A 24,000-nucleotide genomic window follows, 5' to 3' on the forward strand; every position below is an offset into this window, starting at 1 on the left:
GTTTTACACACCTGACATGGAAACCAGAGGAATCAGTCAAACAATAGTTAACATCAGCCTGTGGTAAGAAATATTTTTTTTAAAATCAATGCTTTTCCCTTTGCCCTTCTTGCTCCAAGCTCCCCCATCACAGGCTCCCTGGCAGCAGGACTCGGGGATAATCTCCTGGAATACCTGAGGCGTAGAAGCCAGCAGGATTAAGGCACCTCGTGCTCCTCAGCATGGCCATGTGATGACCTGCTGATCCCAGCAAAAGGCACCATTTCCCAGCAAAGTTATTTCATTTGCCTATACATTGTTCCTGCCCTGCCGAGATTCTCCCTAAACATAAGGAAATCAGTCACAATGCTTTTAGTAAAAAAAAATAATATCAACAAAACCACTTTTACTAATAACAGTGGCAGCTAAAAGAAACTGCATCATTCAGGTGCAATTTGCCCAGCAATAAAAGAATTGCTGTCCCTTTGCTCCAAGGGGCAGCTTCACAGAATATATAATTTCTGATGCCACCCATGCAGCTCTGTTAGCTCTGATCAGTCTAATGTATAAGAAAGGAGTGGGTGGTCTGGAGGCTGCCCGGTAATGTACCGAGCAAAGAACACAGATACGGTGTTTGCAAACGGCTTGATGGGAATATAACAGGAGTCAAGGTTTGTTTTCCAGGTCCAGAGGCATCTGCTTAAAGTGCTTTCTGCAAATCTCTTGGCAGGTGGCCAGTATTCTCTGTGGGGATTTGGGTGCAGGTTTTGGTGTGCCATTAACTGTCAAAGTGCTATGGATTTGAGGGGAACAAAAATTTAATTTTTTCTGGAAAACGTGTTTCTTCCCTTGTGAAGTTATTTTGCCGTATGTTGGCGTGGGGAAAGGTAGCTTACATTGAAATACAAAAACGCCAAGCCAGGCCATTTATTCTGGTTGTGCCCTATGTTCACACTTAATCTGACCACATCAATTTATATTTGTCTTATCTTAAGAAAAGAGATAGTTTACCCCCAAATTGTTTATTTTCTCATTTTTAGGTTCACTGTGCTTATTTAACTCACCAGATCCTTCTGGGTCTTTTTTTAAACAATCATTTACTCTAAAGCATGTAATCAAACAAGGAATTTGAAGAGCCTGAAATTGTTTCTGAGTCCAAATTTTAATTTTACTTCCTCTCCAATTGCCAGAGGAAAGCAATCATGTGCTAGGCAGAAGATGAAGGTCTATAATAAATGCCTGTATTTTGAAACATGTAGGGGGTGGGGGAAAATGTCACTTGGCTTTTACCCAGAACATGTGATAACAAGATTAACCCTGAAGTGTATTTTGTGTGTAAATGCATCCAGGGTAGGAATGCGGAAGGACATTGGAGGGTCCACTAGAAGAGAAGTCAGCAGTGAAGCATTCCTGGTGGAAAGGAGAAATTTCTTTCACACCCAGGATTTTGCAGGGGTCAGAGAGAGCACTCCATGCACTGAAGCGTAACGCCAATGCTCTCCTGCTGCTCTGTGAGGATGTCGCTGTTTGCCATGGGTTTTCTGCTAGTCAGCCTTCAGCCATCCACCGGTCAGTTCCCTAGAGCCTGTGCAAATGTGCAGAGCTTGCTGAGGAAGGAGTGCTGTCCCCCCTGGAATGGAGATGGGTCCCCTTGTGGGGAGCTTTCCAGAAGAGGCTCCTGCCAGAACATCCTTCTCTCTCAGGCTCCGCTGGGACCACAGTTCCCTTTCTCAGGAGTGGATGACAGAGAGGACTGGCCCTCTGTATTTTACAACCGAACGTGTAAATGCGAAGGCAACTTCATGGGATTCAACTGTGGGGAGTGCAAGTTTGGTTTCTCAGGAGTCAACTGCACTGAAAGGCGACTGAGAACGAGAAGAAACATCTTCCAGCTCACCATCAGTGAGAAGGACAGGTTTCTTGCCTACCTTAACTTGGCAAAGAACACCCCCAGCCGGGACTATGTTATTGCTACTGGCACATACACTCAGATGAACAATGGCTCCAACCCCATGTTCAGAAACATCAATGTGTATGATCTCTTTGTGTGGATGCATTATTATGCCTCCCGAGACACACTCTTAGGTGGGTCCAATGTGTGGCAGGACATTGACTTCGCCCACGAAGCCCCTGGATTTCTGCCTTGGCATCGAGTCTTTCTCCTGATGTGGGAACACGAGATCCAGAAGATAACAGGTGATGAGAACTTCACCATCCCCTACTGGGACTGGAGAGATGCAGAGGAGTGTGTGGTCTGCACTGATGAGTACATGGGTGGCAGGCATCCCACCAACCCTAATTTACTCAGCCCAGCATCATTTTTCTCCTCGTGGCAGGTAAGGACAGGCCAAGGGGAAAGGGAATGGAATTGTCCTACCTGACGATAGGCACTTAAGTGTGGCACATAAGCTGGGAGCTTAGCCGTGCTGCATTCCCTTAGACATTCCTGGAGAGAAAGCAGGCACTTTAGAAAAAGAAAGCACATCAGATTTTATGTGGATTTAATCTTAATTTAGAGCAGTTTGTTTGTCTCTTTGTCTCTTCTTTCTCTGACTGTAGGATTTAGGCCACCTAAATTTAGGAACCTAAAATGAAGATGGAAGGAGGAAAGTTACATCTTTGTGCGCAAACATGGCTTTTAGCAGACTAAATAAGCTTGGGTCTGCTGGCAGCCAGGTGTGGAAAAGCAGGATTTATGTGCACAAATTGCTATAGCACACAACCATGGAAAAAGAACCGGTGACTGAATGATGGAAAATAGATGCAAAGAGTTTTCAGACGCTCTACCCCTCTCCCAGTGAATTCCTCCACCCAAGAGTTAAAAACTATCAGATTATGCTAATCTGCTCTCAATTTAAACAAGCAAATAAAACAAATCTTTAGAGCACAGAAGAAACAGCTGTGTAATTCACATCAGTAATTCAAAAGAAATATAAGAAGTAATCTTTGTTGCTCAAAGGAACTAAGAAGTAAACCCAACAGCTATTCCTTCCACTTAAAAGCACTGCAAATTAGACTGTAAACCAAAGTAAATTTAGATATTTACATGGGTGATGTTGTCTTATATAACTAAACTATACCATGCTGTTCTAACACTGAGAGTGTCTAGACTTTTTTTGTCTCTCCCTCATTACTGCCACATTGCCTAAAATACAGTGACAAAGGTCTATTAGCTTCCATAGACACACTCCATCATGACAATAGCAACAGTCGCTTCTGGCACTGAAATCTATGATTATATTGGTGTAAATCTATCTTTGTTCTATTTATTTCTGCAGCAACAGCCCAAATGAAGGCTGGACAGTTTTAGTGATTTAATGGAAAGTGAAAGAGAGAGAAGCTCCAGCAGCTCTGTGATATTCTGACATAAAAACCCCAGCAACTAACTGGGTTTACAGGGCTGGTTGTACTGTATTTGGTCTTGATGTGTGTCCTCTGAATAATATAGGCCACGTATGTCCCTGTAAATTCAAGCATTCCCAGATACTGTAACAGACCTATTTTAGGACATTCTCTGACACACGTTTTGTATGTGTAGACTGGTTCCCCCCCAGAAAGGTACTTTTCAGGGACCATTCCCAGGGGAATGTTTGCATGCTGCCACCCTGTTTGGGAGGCTAAGATGATTTTACTGGCATAGACATGGATTATTTCATGTCATTTGGCCTCAGTGCCCAGGAAATTTCCTGGCCACATTTAATTTACCAGTATAGGTACAGCCATAAAATAGATACATACATAAATATAGCATAAAATAGTTATAAACATGTCCTTTCATCCCATTTTCTAAGATTCTGCTCATTTCTAACTGTATGAATTTGGATGAACTCTGCTAACTTAATTAGACTATATTACCAGAACGAAGTGGATCTGATGTTCTGCACTAAGCTGAATAAAGGGTTATGTGAAAACGGTATCAATGTTACAGTGGATTAAACGAAACTAGAATTGCACTGGTTACATGTGTCAAGTGGAGCTATCAATACAGTATATTGGATGAAATAACCAAGGTAGTAGGAGGCAGGTAGCAAAAAGGAATCAGCAAGTTTCTAGCAGAATTTTCTAAAAGACCTGGAGGGGGTCAGATAGTTATGTTTAGCTCGGTTTTTTTCCAAAGGTCTTATTAATCACATCCAGATTTTTAGAATTTTTCCAGCCTGGTAATAAGTATCCAAAAGAATCTACAAGTAGCAATGAATAGACTTAAGAAACAGTCAGGTTTATAACTTCTCATTTACAGTCAGTTCCCACAAACGTATTCTGAAAATAAATTCTTTTATGAAACAAGTTGCTTTTAAAGATATTTCTGTATAACTTAAATAGGTGCAACAATAGAAATTGTGCTATGATTAAAACTTATTCAGTGTTAGTGTATGTATGTAAAAGCACCTAAGTAATTTGTGGAAGTTTTCCAAGTAATTTCCGAAGATGGGTGCTTACCACTTATATTTTTCATCCACTTCTTGAAATATTATGCTTTTATCAAAATTTCAAAAATAGGACTACAATAACTTTAGCTTCATAAGGTGTTTTTCCCCTTTAACACCTGCTATCTATGTATATCTCTGTTGTCTTATCTAGCAAAAGAATGAAAGATTGAATAGATCTGCATTTTCAGTCAGTGAGTCTAGGGTGAAGATACAACACAAACTCGTATTTCTTAATTAGACTTGAATCTAAATTTAAACAATTGTTTGTGATGGAATAACAGTCAATACAGTTCCTTCCAGTAGGACAAAGTAAGAGATCAGAGTCTCACCCCAGAAAATCAAAAGGGAACAAAAATAGCCTTAGCTTGAACCAGAAAACAGCCACAGATCTGCTGCAGAATACGCCGATTATCTGAGCTCTGTAGCTAAACAGCAAGAGGGAAAAAAAAAAAAAAGAAAAAAAAAAGAAAGAGGAAGATCCAGAAATGTGAAGGAATTTAGGCTTTTAATAAGCATTCAAAATAAAAAGAGGGCAAGAGAAACCTCTTGAATATCACATCTATAATATGGTGTCCTTTTTAGAATTTTAAGTCTCCTTCCAAGGCATAATAAAACAATGCCTGCTGTGATAGGAAACAGTTATAGATTTATTTAAAAAAAAGGTAAAATGCTTATTTGCAGAACAGCATCTCTCTTTTTTTAATCCCTAAAGAAAGGAGAAAATACTTTATTCCATTGAGAAGTTGCCATGGCAACATGGATACCCATGAATACATGCTGAAATTCTTGCTTTCGCCTTACTTTTTCTTCAATGTGCTGCTGTTAGCACTTAGCTGAGTGAATTATCTGTCCGCTTTTTTCTCATGACACTTCTGATTCCTGCCTCTGGTTTTACCAGCAGCACTATCAGGAATCTTTAGTGTTTTTATTTGTTTGCTTGGCTCATGTTTTAGGGTAGGTGGGAGGGATTTTCTCATGTTTTCCGTTACTTGTTTGTGATGATTCAAGGGTTGCATTCAGAATTAGGACTGCGTGACACCTACTAATGCTTTGCAGATTTTTGCAATTCCATGTTGACTTAATGGAAAGCTATATGGGAGATTGAGATGTGCATGCCATTTTGAGAGTTTTTAGGTTTAGTGTCCATTTCTATAATAATTCAAGATAATGGATTTGTTAAAAAATTAACTATTTTGCCTCACTTAAACAGTAGCAGGTGAAATTCTGCTTTCCTCGGCACCAGAACTAATTTGGAGAAATCACTGAAGTCAGTGGAGTTGCAAATGCATGAAAAGCTGCCTGCAAATAAAAGCAGGATCTGTCTGCTGGTAGTTAACAGTTTGGGGATCCCCACGGTGTGCCTGACAGATGATGAAGAAAGTAAAACAGGAGAATGTAAATGCTGTTTTGGTGTTGCTGCTGTGGTAAGCAGACTACACCACCAACTTTAGCCTCCTGTATTTTGTGTGTCCTAAAGGAAGAGTGACTTGAGAGAAGTAATTGCATGATGTGGAGAGCTGTCTGCTCTCAGAAGCGCTTCTCTAAGCCTGCAGCCAATTCTTTGTTGCAAGCATGGAGAATTTCCCTTAGCATTTCATTCTGTATCACCCTGCAGAACCACTTCCACAAATGCAAAGCTACTACAAAAGGGAAACAAGTTACACAAACAGAAAATGGATATAATCTGAACTAATAATGACAGTACTTTAGATCCATTACATGAAGATATGACTTCATAAGAAATAGGAAATTCAGCTATTCAGATGCAGTTATTTAATTCTAAGCACAGTTTATCAGGGAGCTGTATTACTAGGGGAATCATCTGAGGGGATCATTTCAAGCACTATTTTATGCCCACCTTTAAAAGCTGTAGGAAATCTTGAAAAATAGAAACACCAGAAACCAACATTTCTTGATTCTAAAATCACCCAGTCTTACATCCATCAGCTTGTGGACACTCGAATATCTCTTGAACTCAATGACTTCCTTTTTATTGCAACTTAATAGGTTTTGGTGCCAGCTACAGGCTGGTAAATTAAAAAGCAACAACCCAAATGGAGCAAGTAACCATAAAAGAGGAGTTTATCAAGATTGGTCTACTAATGAAATGCTGACATGGATTATAAATCTTAAACATATCCTGTTACAAAAAGATAACTCTCCACATGCCATACCTCACTACCACAGCCTGAGGGAATCAGGATCTATGCACAGCAGGAGCAACCACTTGGCTATGCTCGGGCTTTTTATGCCACTGCAACCTCAGAGTAATTCCCCTTTTTCCATGGGATCACGAGTGAATGACAGCAGTCTGGCCTGTAGATGCTTGGTTGTTTTCTAGTACGTGCCCATGACTGCTCCAGAGTTGTGTAGTGTAAAAGATAAACATTTTCAAAGGTGTGTAAATTAATGGCTAAGGATTTTTTTTTTTTAATAGTTTTGTTAATAATTAACCAGAAAAAGAAGATTACCATCTCTCTGTAGAGAAATGTGTCTTAGTGAATTTGTAGTAGACATGGAGACGGTAACACTAACTGTACAGCTTGGAGACAGCCAGAAAGCAGGGGAATCACAGACTGCCAAACCTGAAAGTGTTAATGAATGTTTCAGCAGTAATTGATAACGGAGTTTCCTACTCCACCCTACCACCATTTTGAAGTGCTGAATGGGGTGTATGTTACCCACACACACACCCTCCAATCCCAGTTCTGGGCTGCCTCTGAGCAAAGAGATGAAACTCAGCCAGCTTTTACTAAAGGCTGAGAAAATACCTTGAAGGCCCTGGGTTTGTTTCAGTGCTGTCACTTCATGTTTGTCTCATTCCCTTTTAGCCTGAGTTTCACAGCTCATCCAGTTAATGCATACGCTGTAAGGGTCAGAAAGATAATTAATGACCTTATCTTGCACAAAGATGTTTCTTACAATTTATTTGAAGCTTTGCTTTCCAAATTTTCTTCGTTTCATTCAGTCCTTTTCCTGTTTTACCTTTCAATCCCTGCTGATATTCAGGAGTACATGAAGAAACAGATGTAAATATCCACAGTCTCTTAAAAACTTTTTGTTCTGCTATAGATAAATCACGTTTTAAAGTTCTGCCTATAAAAGCAAGCTTCCAAAGTACAGTTTGTTCTGTTGCAGGTTATTTGGGGATTTCCTTGCATTTTCCCAGTTTGGTGAGTAAAGGGTTTCTGGATGCTACTTAATTAGGATTAGATTATGCCAGGTCCTAATGCAGCCCAAACCCTAGAAGTTAAACCTCTTTACAATTGCCAAATGTTTTAAATCCAGTGTGAGGGCTGCACTTTAATGCTATTCCCAAGCAAAGATGTGAGAATAAATGGAGAAGGACAGAGAAAGGCAACAGATCAGTGGAAAATCCCTTTTGGCCACATAATGGGAGCCAATACTCCAGTTCAGGAGTCTAGACCTCATGTAGGACCAACAGGGACATGTGGGTGTGTCAAGGAGGGCCATGAAGTGTCCACATTACAACCTTAGGAGAGCTGGGTTGGGGGCCACAGACAAGCAAGTCATGTAGTTGCCCTGGCTGTAGTCTGAAATGGTTCTTTTAAGCTATTTTAACCTGGAGCATAACACCATGAAAACATGCTGGTAGTTTCTGGATGTGGGCAGACTTCTGCTCAGTGGTCTCAGAAGAGAAGCAGAGCAAGGGACAAGCTCTAAAGGAAGCAGAAGGGTGGATTAACCCTTTGAGTGGCCATATTTCCCCAACAAACTTTAGATCACTTTCTATGTGAGCAGCTTTTTCATTACCCTAGAAAATACCTTTTTCCAAGGGTTCAGGTATATATTAGCTGTATTGCATGGCCCTGTGAGCTCAAATCTAATAAGTACAAAAAAACCACGAAGAATTTGTCATCAAAACTCCCAAAGCTTTGAATTTAAAAATAGCAGACAAAGGACTGAACACTGCTGAAGACTCCTGCAATGCAGTTCACTTTATTTAAGCACAGGGGCTGCTCTGCACAAGCAGTTGCGAACTAAAAGACAAGAGGGTTTCCCATTTGTGAAAAAGTGCGAGACAGCAACAACGCTTCTGTGCATTTACAGTCTGTTTGTTAAGAAATTATACAAAAAGCTGTGCTAAATATCTCAGCTGCAGTGCATGGAGGGATTTTTTTGCTGTGTGCTACATGGCCCGGGGTGATGCTGCACATTCTGGACTGCCATCTACTGGCATTTGCTCTGCTAACTACTTACATAAGCTTTTCCTCAGAGTATCTTCCTAAAATTTCGCTGGAGCCAGTGAATTTAAGCATGCAGAAGAGCAGGCACTCACTGCAGGTTGAATATGAAGCTTTGTCCGGGGTGAACTGAGAAATTTGTTCTGAAAAGGACCAAAAAAACCTGTGTTTTAAAACAGCGTGTTTCTAGTAGAAAGTACCCCCGATGAATGAAAAGGTGGCAGTGATGTGACCTATTTTGTGTGTGCTTTATGCAGATTGCATCTAGAATGAACCATTTGACTGACCTATGCCCCATTACCACTTACACATCATATTGATAGAACAGCAAATTATAGTTTCAGGATACACCCATAATTTATTTTACCTAAGTTACACCTTTCTGGAAAAACATCCTGGTTAATTTTATGGCCAGACCTTAATTTTTAGTCCAGAAAAAACAGCAGAAAGTCACTGACAAGTATTTTCGTTCCTGCCTCCTATGTTGGCGTTTTTTGACCATGAGTTGCCAAATGCCTTATGACATCCATCTTCTGTTTAGCATGGATTTGATTAGTCAGATAGTTAGTGAGGGCTACACAGACACACACATGGAAAACAAAAATTTAGCACTCTAACTGTTTATAAGCCTCATAACATTAACAGATGCATTACATCGCACCAAAATGGATCAACAGAACAAAGGGGAAATGTTCCTCTGTTTAGATATATTTGAGACTTCATGCTTGAAGATTCCCTGTTTGAAAAGCCAGCTTTGAAGGGAACATTATTCTTCTTTAAGACACAATAAATGGCTCTGGATATATCCCCAGGGCAGTAGGGAGATGATTAAAAGATAGGAGATGGCAGGGCAGAGAAGTCAGAGGAAGATATGGACCTAGCTAAAGTCCACAGGGAACAGAGCCAAACAGAAAATCCACGTGTATGTAGTTTCTGAGCCAAATGCCAACTGGGAAATGTATTGAGCTCCGCCAGCCAAGACACACTTGCCTTCTTCACTAATGAACTTCTAGGGACATAGGACTGTGCATTTTTATAAGCGATATTACTAGACCATCTCCTGAATCATCCCTTTATTTTTCTTCTAATGGGAATAAACTCCCTCAGTAACACAAACCAGTCATAAAAAAAAAGTACCATAGCTATAACCACAGGTTCCTCCCTGTCATTACTTCTCCTTTCTCAGTGGGGATTCTTAGAAGAGACTTCTTAGAGGCACAGTCCTGACCCACTTGGTGAGCTTCTGGGGGGAATGTGCACAGGAAACTGCTGGACAACTACCTGCAACCTCCAAAGGCACCTTAGTAGTTTCAACAAACTAGGGCAGATTTCAGCCAATAGAGCAGCCTCTAAGGATAAATTTCTCTGATAAGCTTTCTTACTTCCTCAAAAAAAGATGAGAATGATTTATTCATGAGATTCATATTCATAAGAAACTTATCATTTAAGAATTCCAGATTCTTAAGAATCTAGGTTATATCACCAGCTCCATCATATGTTTTCTGTGAATTTGTGGTCGAATGACTTAGAAAAGATTTCATCTCATCTCCTTCCACTCATTCAAAAGTTCGTTAGGCAGCAGAGCAACTTGCCTTTGGCTCTGTCTTCAGTCACTTCAGAGGCACATCAGTGCCTCCAGGGTGTGATCCATCCTGTCCTAACGCTAAAGCAGAACATTAAGTCGAACACTCTTAATTTTGCTTCCCTTGCTAACTGCAGTCCAGAGACAGTTTCTGCATTGATTTTTTACACATTTTATTTCACTGACTTAGTCAATGGAGAGAGTTAGGCACCCCTAGAGGTAAGTACATCTTACCTACCAGACATCTGGCTTAGGAGGGCCGAATCACACTCAGGAGATGCCTCTCTCTCTATTGATTGCAGAGGTCATCCTAAAGTGTTGCTTCAGGCTGGCAATGGGTACACCACTAGCACTGGTGAAATGAATCTCCCACTCACTTCCTTCACTAACAGAGAATCTCGTGTTCTTCCACCCCATTCACAGAACAGATGATGGCTTTCATTCACCTTTTTGTTCACTGATACAATCCATGAACTAGAAATACACCTCCAGGGTGAAAGAAGTCTGGGAGCTTTAGTGTTATGTGTTTTTTCCGCTATGATGTCTGGCTCAATAATGAGACTTTCTCCACACAAAGTTCTCATTAACTACATTGATTCCCTGCTAACCACAGAGTCTTATATTTTGAAGGGATCTCTGGTGATTTGGAATTTTGTTTCGGTGGGTTTTTCAGGAAAAAAAAAAGCAAACCAATAGACAGCAGTTTTGGTTCAGAGCCTCAGCTTCACGTGAAAGAGATACAGAATGTCTTCTGGGAGTTCTGAACAATGGTTGTTCTGTTTCACTTTCATAGACCCATCAACCATACCACTACACATACCCACCAAACCCTCTAGTCCGATCTTCTGCTTGTTGTTGTGTCGTTATGTTTTTCTCCATCCTCCATGTTAGGCAAGTTCTTGAATATAAAGTAGAAATATGCGTTTGCCCTTGCACTGACTCCCTGTAGGTTTTTGTACCCGAACATGCAAAAATCCTCCCTCTCATTGCGATCACTTCTCTGGCCAAGCAGTGAATGCAGTGAAAGCTACTATAAAAGCTCATGGTCACCAGAAGACCCACATCCTTAGGTAAAACCTAAGTTACTGTGGTTTAAAAAGATATCGAGCAGGGCCTTAGTGACATACAGTCTATGTAGGCACTTTTAACCCACAGCAAATGTAAAGGAGTTTGATTCAGTCAAAATTAGCTATGATTCAAAGCTATATTGGACTACCTTGTTCTTCCAGGAATCTCAGACTGGACTGGCAGCTTCTACAGATCATCTAACAAATAATGACTTGTTATGCCACGTTAACTAGACTTCGCCTCTGAACCCAGAACATTTTTATAAATTATGCTGGATTCTGACAGTATTTAATATCTGTATCCATCTCTCTCTTTAAGGTCCTTTCCCAATACCCATTACTATGGCATCTCAGTTGGTGATATATGTTCACCCCTGCAACATTCCTGGGAAGTAAGGAATGCCTTTTCCCATTTTGTACATAAAACATCATCAAAACATGGTGAAACTAAGTGTCCTTTTATTCTAACAAAGCACAGACAGATATTTTCAGAATAAAGGTGGCGTTTTTTCATATTCCAAGTCAACAATTCCCTTTCTTACTGTGTGGGGAGAAAAATCTGATTATTATGGTTTTGTTCAGTAGTCTGCTGAAGCCAAAAAGCTTCCATTTAGCGACTGCAGTAGCAGATCTAACTCCATTTGTGTCCTGCTGCATTCGTAGGTAACACTGAATTTAGCCTCCGTGAGTTTTCAAGGGCATAAATGAGAACCGATGCCTCAGTCCACATGGGTAATTTCACATACAGACTACTGTATTCTTTCAAAATGTGAACTGTAGTAGAGGGGTGTCTTCTATGAAACAACCCAGCTTATGTTAAAATCATACATATAAAATTAAAAAAAAAATAGATGTTCTTGCAACAAACATTGCATTGTACATCCTCTTTGCTCCTTTAAAAAAATATTAATCAAGGTACCTCTTTTGTTTGCTTTTATTTTTTACAATTGCAACTCTGCTAATAGAAAGTGTTTATACAGGTAATCTGTACTCGGTCTGAAGAGTACAACAGCCAACAGGCTTTATGCAATGCCACAAGTGAGGGGCCTATACTACGAAATCCTGGGAACAACGATAAATCAAGGACGCCAAGGCTCCCATCCTCAGCTGAAGTTGAATTTTGCCTGTCCCTGACTCAGTATGAATCTGGATCCATGGATAAAATGGCCAATTACAGTTTCCGAAACACTTTGGAAGGTAACATGTTTTATTCTTTTATGCCATTCCTATCTGTAAATTTTTTCTCTCTGAGGTCAGAGTCTTTAAACTCTGGGCCGTTTGAGCTGATTCCATGAAGCACCACTCAAAAAGAAAGAAAAAGTTATGCTTACTCCTGGAATAACAACAGACAGAAAGAACCATGCTAAAGGCATTTGATAAGAAAATAGAAACTATAGACTAGAACAGACCTTAAATCCCTCTGTTAGGAGATATTGTCTCCTGCTACAGTCAGCACCAGACACAGCAAAGAAATTCAGCACTGCATAAAAGGAGAACATCTAATAATCTATTTACACAGGATCATAACCATGTCCATGTGGGTTACAGGTTTTCCCTGGAATCCACTGTCTTCCAGAGGCCAGGCTGGACAACAAGGGTGAAAGAGGGTGCTGCCAGTTGCCATGTTGCGTCTGCATCCTGCCACTGTGAACTCCATAGCAGACTTCTCCCCAAACTTCAAGGATTAGGGATCAAGTTCTACCTTAGTATATGACCCTTAGTATCATTTGCAAAATAATTTAGCTATTTATCTTAATTATCTAACTACCCAACCTGTTCTGAATGTTCCTAATTTGCAAGGGTTCTTTGCTAAAAGGAGGAGTTATTCTTAATTATCTGCCTACCTGATCTCTTTTGAATCTTGCCAAATTACTAATAAACAAGGATAGCACATTATATACTTATCAATAAATATTTCCACAGTTCATATATCAGCAGAAACAAATGTGATCTACTTTTGATGTCCCAGAGATGTTTGTTTGCAAGGAACTATGCAAGGGCCAAACCAATGCAATAGAGGAGCTGGTGCAAAGATGAGAAAGCAAAGCTTTTAATATGTTCAATATTACTCTTAATGCAGTGTGGAATGCCATAAAACTTTCTTGGCGTGTGTGTGGGGTGTAGGGGGTGTGTGTATGTGTGAAGTGAACAAGTTTCTGCTCTAAAAACAGTCAAAAATGTGGAATTTGTATGCTGAATCCAACAGAGAATCCAGACGTGAAATGACTCCAGCTCTGGACATAGCTGTGCTTTCTTTCTCTTGAAAACAGAAACCACATGAAGTATGGGAAAGAAAAAGATGACACTGAGTAGAGGTTTGCTCACATTTTCCTTCACAAAGCATGTGAATATATGCAAAGGGTGGAATAGGAGGAGTAGAGAAAAGGGAATTTAAGTAAACAAGTCATGAAATAATGAGGGTCTACTATCATGCTGCTGGTATTGTAATCAAAACCAAAGGCACAGTCTATGGAAGTTGCACAGAGCCACGTACAGGTTTACTGAGAAGGAGAGTCAAAATGGACCGCTCACTTATAAAGCCTAAATTTCAATATCACGGCTGCTCATTAAATAACAATCATTCTGTGAGTACTGGCAGAAAAAGGGCAAAACCTGCTCTTTGTCAATGCTAAGTCTGAACCGGCAGATAAACAGAGCCACAGATCAAGTACACCCCTTCGATACAAATGGATACATTTTCTTGAAACTGAAAATAACAGCAGCTATTTGAAAAAAGGGCAACAATAATAGATGTTCAACAGAATGCACAATGGAAAAAGCACTTAGAGGTCTCAAAAAGCCTGGAAGAATTTATTTTAACTTCAAAATCAGAATCAGTGTTTTGTCTGATCAATCTATCAAACCTTTTCTCCGTCACTGTCTGTCACGTTAATTTCATGGCTAGCAAGCACAGTCACAGCTGGTCTTTGTTAATATCATACTGTCATCTGTCAATCACACTTGAAAAGGGTCATGCTTTAATCTGAATAATGGTAATGTCACTCTGAAAAGAGCTCTGCTGGATCAAATTTTCCTCCAAGTGAATTCTTTTGTTCTGTGTAACAGCCCTTCAGAAGATGAAGAGTGTTCATCTTCCTCCTAAATGAGGTTATGAAGCTCTAGCTCACCACTGTGGTCATTTGGAGCCCTCCACATGCCACACAAGACATCTCACGGTTGCCACCAATAGGTTCTAATGGTTTTCATGTGATTTAGATAGATCTTCTAATAGACTGGGGGAAACCTACATGTCCTTCAGGACATATGCAAGTCAGATACAATTCTGAAGACACACAGCTTAGGTGGCTACAGAAGCAGCATATATTATCTTGGTCACAGTGCCGCATGGCCTCTGGATGCATCAAGTTAGCTCAGTGCAGGGGCAGAACATGCCTGTTTTATAAATCCATCCAGGTGTGCCCTCCCTGACACGCACCCTAGCCCTTTCAGAGTGTCTGTAGGATCCCTCCTATGTGATCCTAAACGGGAAGAAAAGAGATTGAGTAGCTCCTTTTCTCATGGCAGTGAAAGTGGACATTTGCAAGTCCTAGGATACATGCAGAAGAAGCCTGGGAAGCTGTAGCACAGTGAGGAAAAACTGTAGGGTAAAACTAAGGCAATGAGTGTCCTTTCCTCAGAAGCTCTGTAGACATGAAATCAAAAAACCAGGACAGTCATACATTAGAATCTCTCTATTTTAGGGGAAATCCTGTTAAGAAAGCGATCATGTTTGCTCATAGCCCAACTCCCAGTGCAATTACCAGATCCTGTATTATTGTCTAACTTGTATAACCTAGCTAAATAAGATTTACAGTGCTCAGGAGCTGCTATGGAAGAGAGCAAAAGTCAACAGAGTGATGTTACCTTTCTTTCCATAAGAATATTTAATTAGAGCCAGAGATCACTGAAATGAAACTGTGTCCACAGCATTCCACGATAAGGCGGTTTTTTTGGTGATGGATCTGTCTGAATGCAAGCCAGATGCGGCTCAGCAGGCATTTACCTGTATTACTATGGCGACAGAGCTTATTCCATCACACACAGTGTTATTCTGAGGCACTTTTGGGGGGTTGGGTTTTTTAGGATATTTTATTTTTTAATCTGAATTATTTCAGCACTCAGCTTTACACTACAGGACCACAAACTTTTCTGTCAACTAACTTATTTAGCTAACAAGATAGTGAACTGTAATTCAAAGCCAAGAATACATGGCTAATGTTGAAAAAGATGGTGGAAAGTTTTTAAACAAGTTTTACTGCCAAAAAATCCCATATTGTATTAGCTTATTTCTTACAAATGGCCTGCTTAGGGTTTTTTTTTGTTTGGTGGTTTGTTTTTTTTTTCTTTGTACAGAGGCCAAGCTTAAATTGCCAGCTTGGATTTATTGTGCCAGTACCCACTTCTGTGTGACGGCATTCCTACAAACTTGCTAACACTCTATAGTTCCTAACATTTACTTTTTTTTCTAAGCAAAAAGCTTTTAAATCCTTCTGTACTTGTTTACGTAACTTTGTGCCAGTAGACCTACGGTCAAATTCTAATCTCTTTTAGATCCAAAGTAAATCCATTAACTTTACTGGAGTTACTCTAGATTTACAAAAGATGACCAGAACCATTGAGTGGCTCCTAATTTACACTGATGTGAGATTTACTTCTCAGTTTTAGTTCTGTAATGGCAAACACCTGTCATCTCTTAGAAGAACTGATCACATAGAAGAACTCCTTCTGGGCAAAATTTTATGCTCTTCTGTGCTTGAGTGCACTGGAACAAAGACAACATCGTTTTACTCTTCAAAGGGATAGATACCAGTATCATTATGAGCAGATGCCAAAAACACAGGATGAATCTGTTTGACTAATAGCAAATGCTGCTATAGAGTCAGAAATTACATCACTGAAGAATAACCACAACAGCCATAAACAGCAAAGGTTGATCACGTTCAGTAAAACAACACCCCTCTGAGGCTGAGCACATGAGTTGCCTTCTTACTCTGGGACAGGCCAGCTTCAGCTTTGCCTGAAAAACAACAGGTTAAAAGCAGTTTGCACATTGTCCCTTGAAGTAGAAGCAATTATTTTAAATACGATTTGTTGAATCTTGACCCTAACTGTGGAACACTGCTGACTTCACTGGATTCTTCATGGATACAAGAAGAGAACAGAAAATCAGTCTCATTTATAAGCATCAGGTGAGATCAGAAATGGATTAGGTGACTGCAAAGGAAATAGTTGTTTCTTCTTTATGCAGTTCAGTTTTGGTGTAACATCTTGAATGCCAGCTCCTAAGAATAAGAGATGGCTGAAAAATTTAAATTTCTTTTTATTTATGAGCAAATTCCACATTTTAAATTATTTTATTCATGGCAACTTCAATTGAAGATCAGTGTCTTCTAAGGTTTGCACAAAGTGACAAAAGAACATTAAAAAAATTCTAAAACTATATAATTTTCATTATTCATGAATTAACTCATGACACACAGTATCAAGTCAAGCCATGTCACAGCATTCCACTGTCTGTCACACTTATGTATTGTTGCCACTGTTCTGTCATGAAATAATAGAATAAACCATCAAACATTTCAAAATCTAATTTCATTTTGATAGGACATTTTCTCTTTTTTCTCAAATAAGAGATTTTAATCTGGAAAATTTCTCTCAGTATTTTGGGATCCATATAGCTAATGAAAAATGGTTTCTCAAAATGGAGTTTGCAAAAAAAACCCCTTCTAATTAAAAAAAGTTTTAGCCTACAGTCAACATTCCTTAACCAGCTCAAACCACAACCTCTGGGTAAAATTTAGATGCACATTGAGAAAGCGCTGTCAAGTTGCAGATGGTCATTACTAAAGAACAAGAAAGACTATTCAGCCCAGACCACAGTGAAGCTCTACAAGAGACATTTTATAAAAAAAGCCTGAGATGATGACATGGAATAAATCAGATAATCCCAAACTTTCATTTACTAGAGCCCCCTAGGCCAAATTCTGCAGATCTTGCAGCTACCTCACTCTAGAGAGGTTATGGTAATAACATTGTTTTAGAAAATATGTAAGATTTAACCCTGAAAAAGATTCTGTGAGATAGCCAATGGCAGAAAAACTCCACGAACATTAACCAGAAGAACATCACTGACATCAAAGACTAGCAAGGGGTATGGCCTTAAAATTCTTATATCTATATTTTGCTTTCTATTTTATGTGCATCTGACATGAACTTCTCTAAAATGTGAAATCCTTATTAAAGAAAAAATCATCATCAGGGAGAGTGGAAGTAACTAGATCAGCCAGTTCAGTTCAGACATAGAATTATAGAATCCCCTAGGTTGGAAAGGACCTTAGGATCACTGAATGCAGCCATTAACCCAGGACTGCCAAGTCCAGCACTAAACCATGTCCCTAAGCACCACAGCTACATGTATTTTAAATACCTCCAGGGATGGTGACTCAACCACTTCCCTCAACAGCCTCTTCCAATTCTTGACAACACTTTCAGGGAAGAAGTTTTTCCCAATATCCAATCTAAATCTCCCCTGGTGCAACTTGAAGCCATTTCTTCTTGTCCTATCCCTTGTTACCTGGGAGAAGAGACCGACCCCCACCTGCCTACAGCCTCCTGTCAGGCAGCTGTAGAGAGCGATAAGGTCCCCCCTCAGCCTCCTCCTCTCCAGGCTGAACACCCCCAGTTCCCTCAGCTGCTCCCCATCAGAGCTGTGCTCCAGACCCTTCCCCAGCTCAGTTGCCCTGCCCTGAACATGCACCTCAATGTCCTTCTTTCTTAGGGATATTAAGGATGCCACAGTTGTTAAGCAGTCTACTAAGATCATCAGAGGAGATAGGATTGTTGGAATGGTTCCTCCATTCCTGTAGCACTGAGCAATGCTAATGCTCTCTGAGCTCTGCATACCTTCTGCTAAGCATACTTACAGCACTTGTTGCAGATGAGCAACTGAGGAAAAAACTACCAATTTTCAATACATAAAGCTTTGCACTTCACTGATTGTACATGGACTTAAGTGGTCTCCCTTATTAGATTGCAAAATCCACAGTTAATATAATTAAATACTCCATTAAAAGACATGCACGTGACCTAACTGCATGTTCAGTGAGAGCCACCTATATCTCATCCTAAAAACTGTCAGGCAGCCTTAATTTTGTGTGGCACCGTTAGCTCCTCCTATAATAAACTCTGGGCTAAATCCCTACCTGATTTAATTTGGCCTGGCTCCAGTGAAGCTAATTCAAATACACTGATTACTGTTGCTAATTTGCAACACCACAAGAAGAAGCAGAATCAGGTTTATGATCTCTTTAAAATGCGATTTTTCTCTTATTGAAATCACTGGTAGAAATTCCATTCCCTTCAGTGATGTATGTCCTAATGGCTATTTCTAATGCACTCTAATTAAACGAGGGTTTAAAAGGATGTCAGAATGCTACAGCTTCCTATACTGGCCAGATGATTTAACAGCTCACCACCCTCAGGGACAGTCCTGCTTCTCTACGCAGTCTCCAACAGCCAGTTGCTCTTCCTCCTCTTTTTTTACCAACACTGGTTCTCATCGTACCCTTACGCAGGATAGTGTATCTTAGTAGCCTGGAAAAAACCTGACATCCCATACTCCAGGGCAGTTTACTGCCAGACTAGTGAGTTACATCAGTTCACAGAAGGACTGACGAGTTGCAGTCAATGCGTGGGAGAGGAGGGCAGAGCACAGGGCAAGGCACGTGAAGGTGGTGGAGTTCCCCTTACCTAGACACAGGGAGGTCTTATTTCAGCACACTGCACTATTAGAGCTGTAGCCTCACATTTGCTGCAGAGGTGATTTTACTACATCCACCTCAGCAAAGCTTCCCATACTCAAAAAAATTCCTTATTCTTTCACCTGTTCTTTTTAATTGGCTCTACCCCGTTTCATAGCATGTCATTCTGAATAGCTGATTATAGCGAAGCCTTTTGAGAAGTCTGAGAGAAAATAATATGACCCTGACTAATAAAGTGACATCGCATTGTGGGTTTCTTCCTGCTAACTTTACAATTTATATGGACTTGCCTTAGCAAGAAATTAGGTATTAGAACTTCTCATGTGCATGGTTAAACATGATGTCACTTTTGACACTGACTGAATGTGCCCCAGTTAACTGGGAGGTGGAGGGTGGGGTTGCTAAAGCTGTTCCAGTTACAGACTTTTTGATCATTAAGATAAATTGCTCATGAGCAGATGTTCCATGAGAAGTTCTCCAGAGCCAGGATAAGTATTCTGTATATTTTTTATGAATTATTAGATCAAGTGTTTGCAATGCATTAAATTTTAAGAAGTATCCCGAGTCTGATATAAATCGTCTAGCCTCCTGCCTGGACTCTGCATAAAGTTTATCTTCCCTTAAACATACTTAAAATGCAGCTGGATATAAGTGAAAGAGTTGCTTCAGAATGATGTACAGATAGCTAATTTTCAGTTAATATTCACAGAAATTTCCTACATCAATGATCTCCAGAGGTCCCTTCCAACTCTGCCCACTCTGTGATTCCGCAATTCTGTGTTCTATAGAAACAAACAATATTAAATGACTGAGCCTGTTTTATCTTAGGAACCTATAAGTATAGAGATCAAAAAGGAAAATAAAATGAATACATTTTTTCAACATAAATAAATGTACACACAAAAATGTCTGCAGGGATTATGTTGCCTTTTAGCAGTCAGACACAATGGACAAAGAAATTTAAAAATATAAAGCAATTAAGCAGTACATTTGCTGACATGCTGCATTAGCTACATGGCAGAAGTTTTAATTTAGCTTATTGTCATTTCATCTTTGCTATGCCTTTGAAATATATTAGCACTCCTTTACATGTTTTCTTAAGCCCTTGTCTAAAAAACTGAATGCAAATGAAGTGAAAGTAGGTACTTTGATCTTCAGGCTTACTGGAAAAAGAATTATACGCATTGTCATATCAGCATATGATTTCTTCTTGAATATACAGGCTTTGCTGATCCACAGACTGCAATATCAAACATATCTCAAAGTGGTTTGCATAATGCACTTCACATCTACATGAATGGCTCCATGTCCCAAGTACAAGGCTCTGCAAATGATCCTATCTTTGTACTACACCATGCTTTTGTTGACAGGTGAGTTTAATTCTTCTTAGTAAACCTAATTTATTCTGTGTTTTTACAGTGTGCTTTTCACCTATATTTCAAAACTGCAAATACTTCACATGCCTTTACATGCACAGTATTTTCAGACATGTAGAACTGAGCTTTGCTGTTATTCGAGAGCAACTGTCTTTCCTAACCTGTCGGTATGTTCACTGGATGAAATATAATTTGACAAGTTGACAAATGCATTCAGCTTTTATTACCAAAGTAAAAATAGTTCTTCAGTGATGTCATAGTGATTAATATATATGGATGCGTATGTCAGGAAGTTTGGACTAAAAGTGTGTGACTCATTTTAACACGACGATAATCAGTTGGAGCAATTCCCTTACATTCTAAATGTCAGTGCTGTTTTAATTTCTATTCCATAAGGAAAATCCAAGCATGCTATTCATAAATAAAGAAGAAAAAAAATGTATTTCAGTGAGACAAACAAAATTGTGACTGTCTCTTGATAAAAGAGTACAGCTGCAGAGAATGAAAGCAAACAGAAGGCTATAATGTTTATTAATAAGAAAGAGTAGGGGGAAATGGTTTTGCAAGAGAAGAGTGAAATTGCTGTTAAGGACAGAATTCCAAGATTTACTCGTGACCTTAAAAACTTCTGTGTCACTATAACACATGCAAATGGCTACTAAGAATTTACTATAGACTGTATTACACCACTGTGGTGACTAAAGAGCAATAAAAAGGAAGTTAGCTAAGCAAAGGAATGTAAAACCACACAAACAATACTCATTCTGGAGCAATTTATATCTTCTTACTAATCTTCCCCTACTTTCCCACCATGCACTGACTGTGACTTAGCTAATGCAATGCTTAGAACAAACAAAATATTACCCTGTACAAACTTTTGGGACTCTTTCATAAGTTTGTATGCTCAGAAACCTGCTGGCTGAGACTCTGCCTGCAGCAGCAAGGCACTTATTCGGATGAAAACCAAAATGATTTTGGGTCACTAAGGCATGCAGCACAGGAGGGGTGCAGATTACTACTTGCAGGCATCATCTTGCAGTGAAGTTTTCCAGTTTCACGCAGTTCACACCGAAACTCTTATATAAAACTTTACCTTATTTAACCAAAAAGCTAGTAGGTGTAAAAAGATAAATTTGAAGTCAGGCTTTTTTCTTCTCAGTTTATACATTTAACGAGCCTAATGGTTGTATTCTTCATACTTTACCCATACAGAAATAGGGCGCATCAAGTCTAAGCAGTTCACCCAGCCATCCATGGAATGGTTCCTTCAAAGGGTGATCCACCTGTCTTCTGATCCTAATACCGTAGGGTATAATTAGCCTTCTGGGGGTGTCAGTTTTGAAACTCTTTTCTTTGAAAAGCTTTTCTTCATAACTTTTTAAACATTAAACAGTATCGTTTAGCTGCAATATAGCATATCCACCCATTCACTGTTTGACAGGATGGATGCACAAGGTTTCAGGTGTGGTTACAAATTTTGAGTTTGGTGCCTGGAAATTAGCTTTCCAATATCTAGGCTATCAAAAAATGGATCAATTGAATATTCAGAGGAAAGGAACGCAGAAGAGAAAGCATTAAAAGCTCCACCATATCAAAAGAAACATTTTTCTTAAGACATTCACACTTCTATAAGACCTACTCATCTCCTAGCTCCCACTCATTGCAGGGCTTAAGTAGCACCTTGGTCTTCATGGTGACCCCTCCCACAGAGGAATTTCAGTCACAGTCATTACGAACCCCTGGAAACACTTCTCATAACTGTAGTTACTATCCATTTTAGAAGGCAAAACTATTTGTGAAAGATAACATCATTAAATCCTACTACTGTTGTGGAAATAAATCACTGCACAGGCACTGTGGGGGCAATACAGATATCCATGATGCAACCTCATCCCATCTGTTGGCAGAAAGGATATTGCCAGTGCTCTGCAGCTGCTGTGTGTATGGGCTTTAGTACACACAGATGTAAAAACTGATGATAATGCTGCCTTTTGTATAAGTGACAGAAATGCATTAGCATGATCAGGGTTACTTAGCAGCCTTATCCATGACAGATTAATCATGCTTTTAGTTATAATTAATAAGTGACTGATAGGTACATACAGTACATTTAAAAAAACCCTGTTCCTCTCCTACATAGACTTTAAATCTGAAGGGCTGAGAAGTTCTTTTCTGAGGCAAGCAAGAACACAAAGAATAGAGGAAACAGGAGAAACAGTCTCCACAGCAGCAGAAACACTTTTTTTTATTATAATTTTTTTTGGTCCTTATCAACTTTTCTCATTTGAGCAGAACACTTTTGAGCTGATTGCTATCACTATCTTGGGCCAAAGGGCTTTAAACTAACTTTTTAACTACATTTTCTGCAAGGACAGCATCTCTTCCAGGCCTTGGCAGAAGACACGGAGGGTTGTGAGACAGGGGTTTACTGGCAAAGGCTGTAAAAAGACTGGACACAAGCACCACAGGTCTGCTGGTTCTTGCAAAGGCAGGGAACAGCTGTGTGTCATGAAACCAAGAATGGTCCAGTGCTTTGAGCATCCAAGGAAGACCCAAAAGAGGGACGCCTCACTCCACTGCTAATTCCTTGGGTGAAACAGAGCATGTAGTTTGCTCTCCCAAATGCACACCTCCTGGAGATGTGTTTCCTTCCCGTTGATTTCAACAAGACTTCTGAGGAGCTGTTGATCTGAGCTTCAGCTAACCCATCTGTAAAGTGGGTGATATTAGATGCCTACGTAACACGGACACTGTCAGGGTAAATGCATTAACGACTGTCAAATGCTCAGTTACGACCATAATAGGAGTGATAGAAGTAAGGCAATAGATCATTGGAACTGATTTTACATAGAAACATATGGTACAGAGGAGGATAAACAAGTGTATACGGAGTTTGCTGACAGGTGTGAGCCAAATGTTAGGAACTGCTTTCCAAACCAAGCAACAGTCAGCCTCCGATCTGTTATCCCCAGCTTTTCCTCCTGGGGCTGATGCACAAAATGGGGAAAGGATGGACAGAGCAGCAGTACAGTTGAGATTTTTCAGGTGAAAAGCAAAGCATTTGCTTACAAATGTTTTTTGTTTTTGGTTTTGGTTTTTTTAAGGTAATTTCCTTTCAGCAGTGCAGAAGTATGAAAGTACCGAGGCAACAACTTTCTTAGCAATGATAAATCAGGCTCCTTGCCTTCTTACTTGCTAGCTAGAAGACCTCGGTGTTTGGTAAAAGCAGGTGACCACACTTGAAAATTATTAATTACTAATTGAGTGGCTCAAAAAAAAAAGAATTATGCAACAAAATACACATTCAGCAAATATGAGAGCTTTTTTAGCTCTCTGAAGTATTTCTTTTAATTGCAAATCTCTTTGCTATTCAGATATGCTCTACAGTCAGCACAAGGGAATAACAAGGGAGGAGTCAACCCACTCAAGCTGGAAGGAGCAGCTGCACAAGCAGTGAAAACAAGGGCCCACAATCCCACTTGAACTCACTAGGGTGTTTTCTGTGCTTTGAAAAGGAACTCCTTCCTCTGTCCTGACTCTTTCAGACCCTCCATGCCCATAACCTCATAGTGCCTTCATCTGTTCTCCCTGCACTTCTGTC

At 39.8% G+C, this 24,000-nt stretch overlaps 1 protein-coding gene across 1 annotated transcript in view; it reads left to right on the plus strand.

The window, feature by feature from the left end:
* The first annotated feature begins 1,444 nt into the window (after positions 1 to 1,444).
* TYR (tyrosinase) overlaps positions 1,445 to 24,000 on the plus strand; it is a 49,357-nt gene continuing 26,801 nt past the window's right edge. The window contains exons 1-3 of the mRNA XM_005434684.3: positions 1,445 to 2,315; positions 12,244 to 12,460; positions 20,246 to 20,393. Coding sequence (XP_005434741.1) covers positions 1,473 to 2,315; positions 12,244 to 12,460; positions 20,246 to 20,393 — 1,208 coding nt within the window. The 5' untranslated portion in view covers positions 1,445 to 1,472. The remainder of the gene's footprint in view (positions 2,316 to 12,243; positions 12,461 to 20,245; positions 20,394 to 24,000) is intronic.

This window comes from Falco cherrug, chromosome 2 (genome assembly GCF_023634085.1).
Source record: "Falco cherrug isolate bFalChe1 chromosome 2, bFalChe1.pri, whole genome shotgun sequence".
Lineage (NCBI taxonomy): Eukaryota > Metazoa > Chordata > Aves > Falconiformes > Falconidae > Falco > Falco cherrug.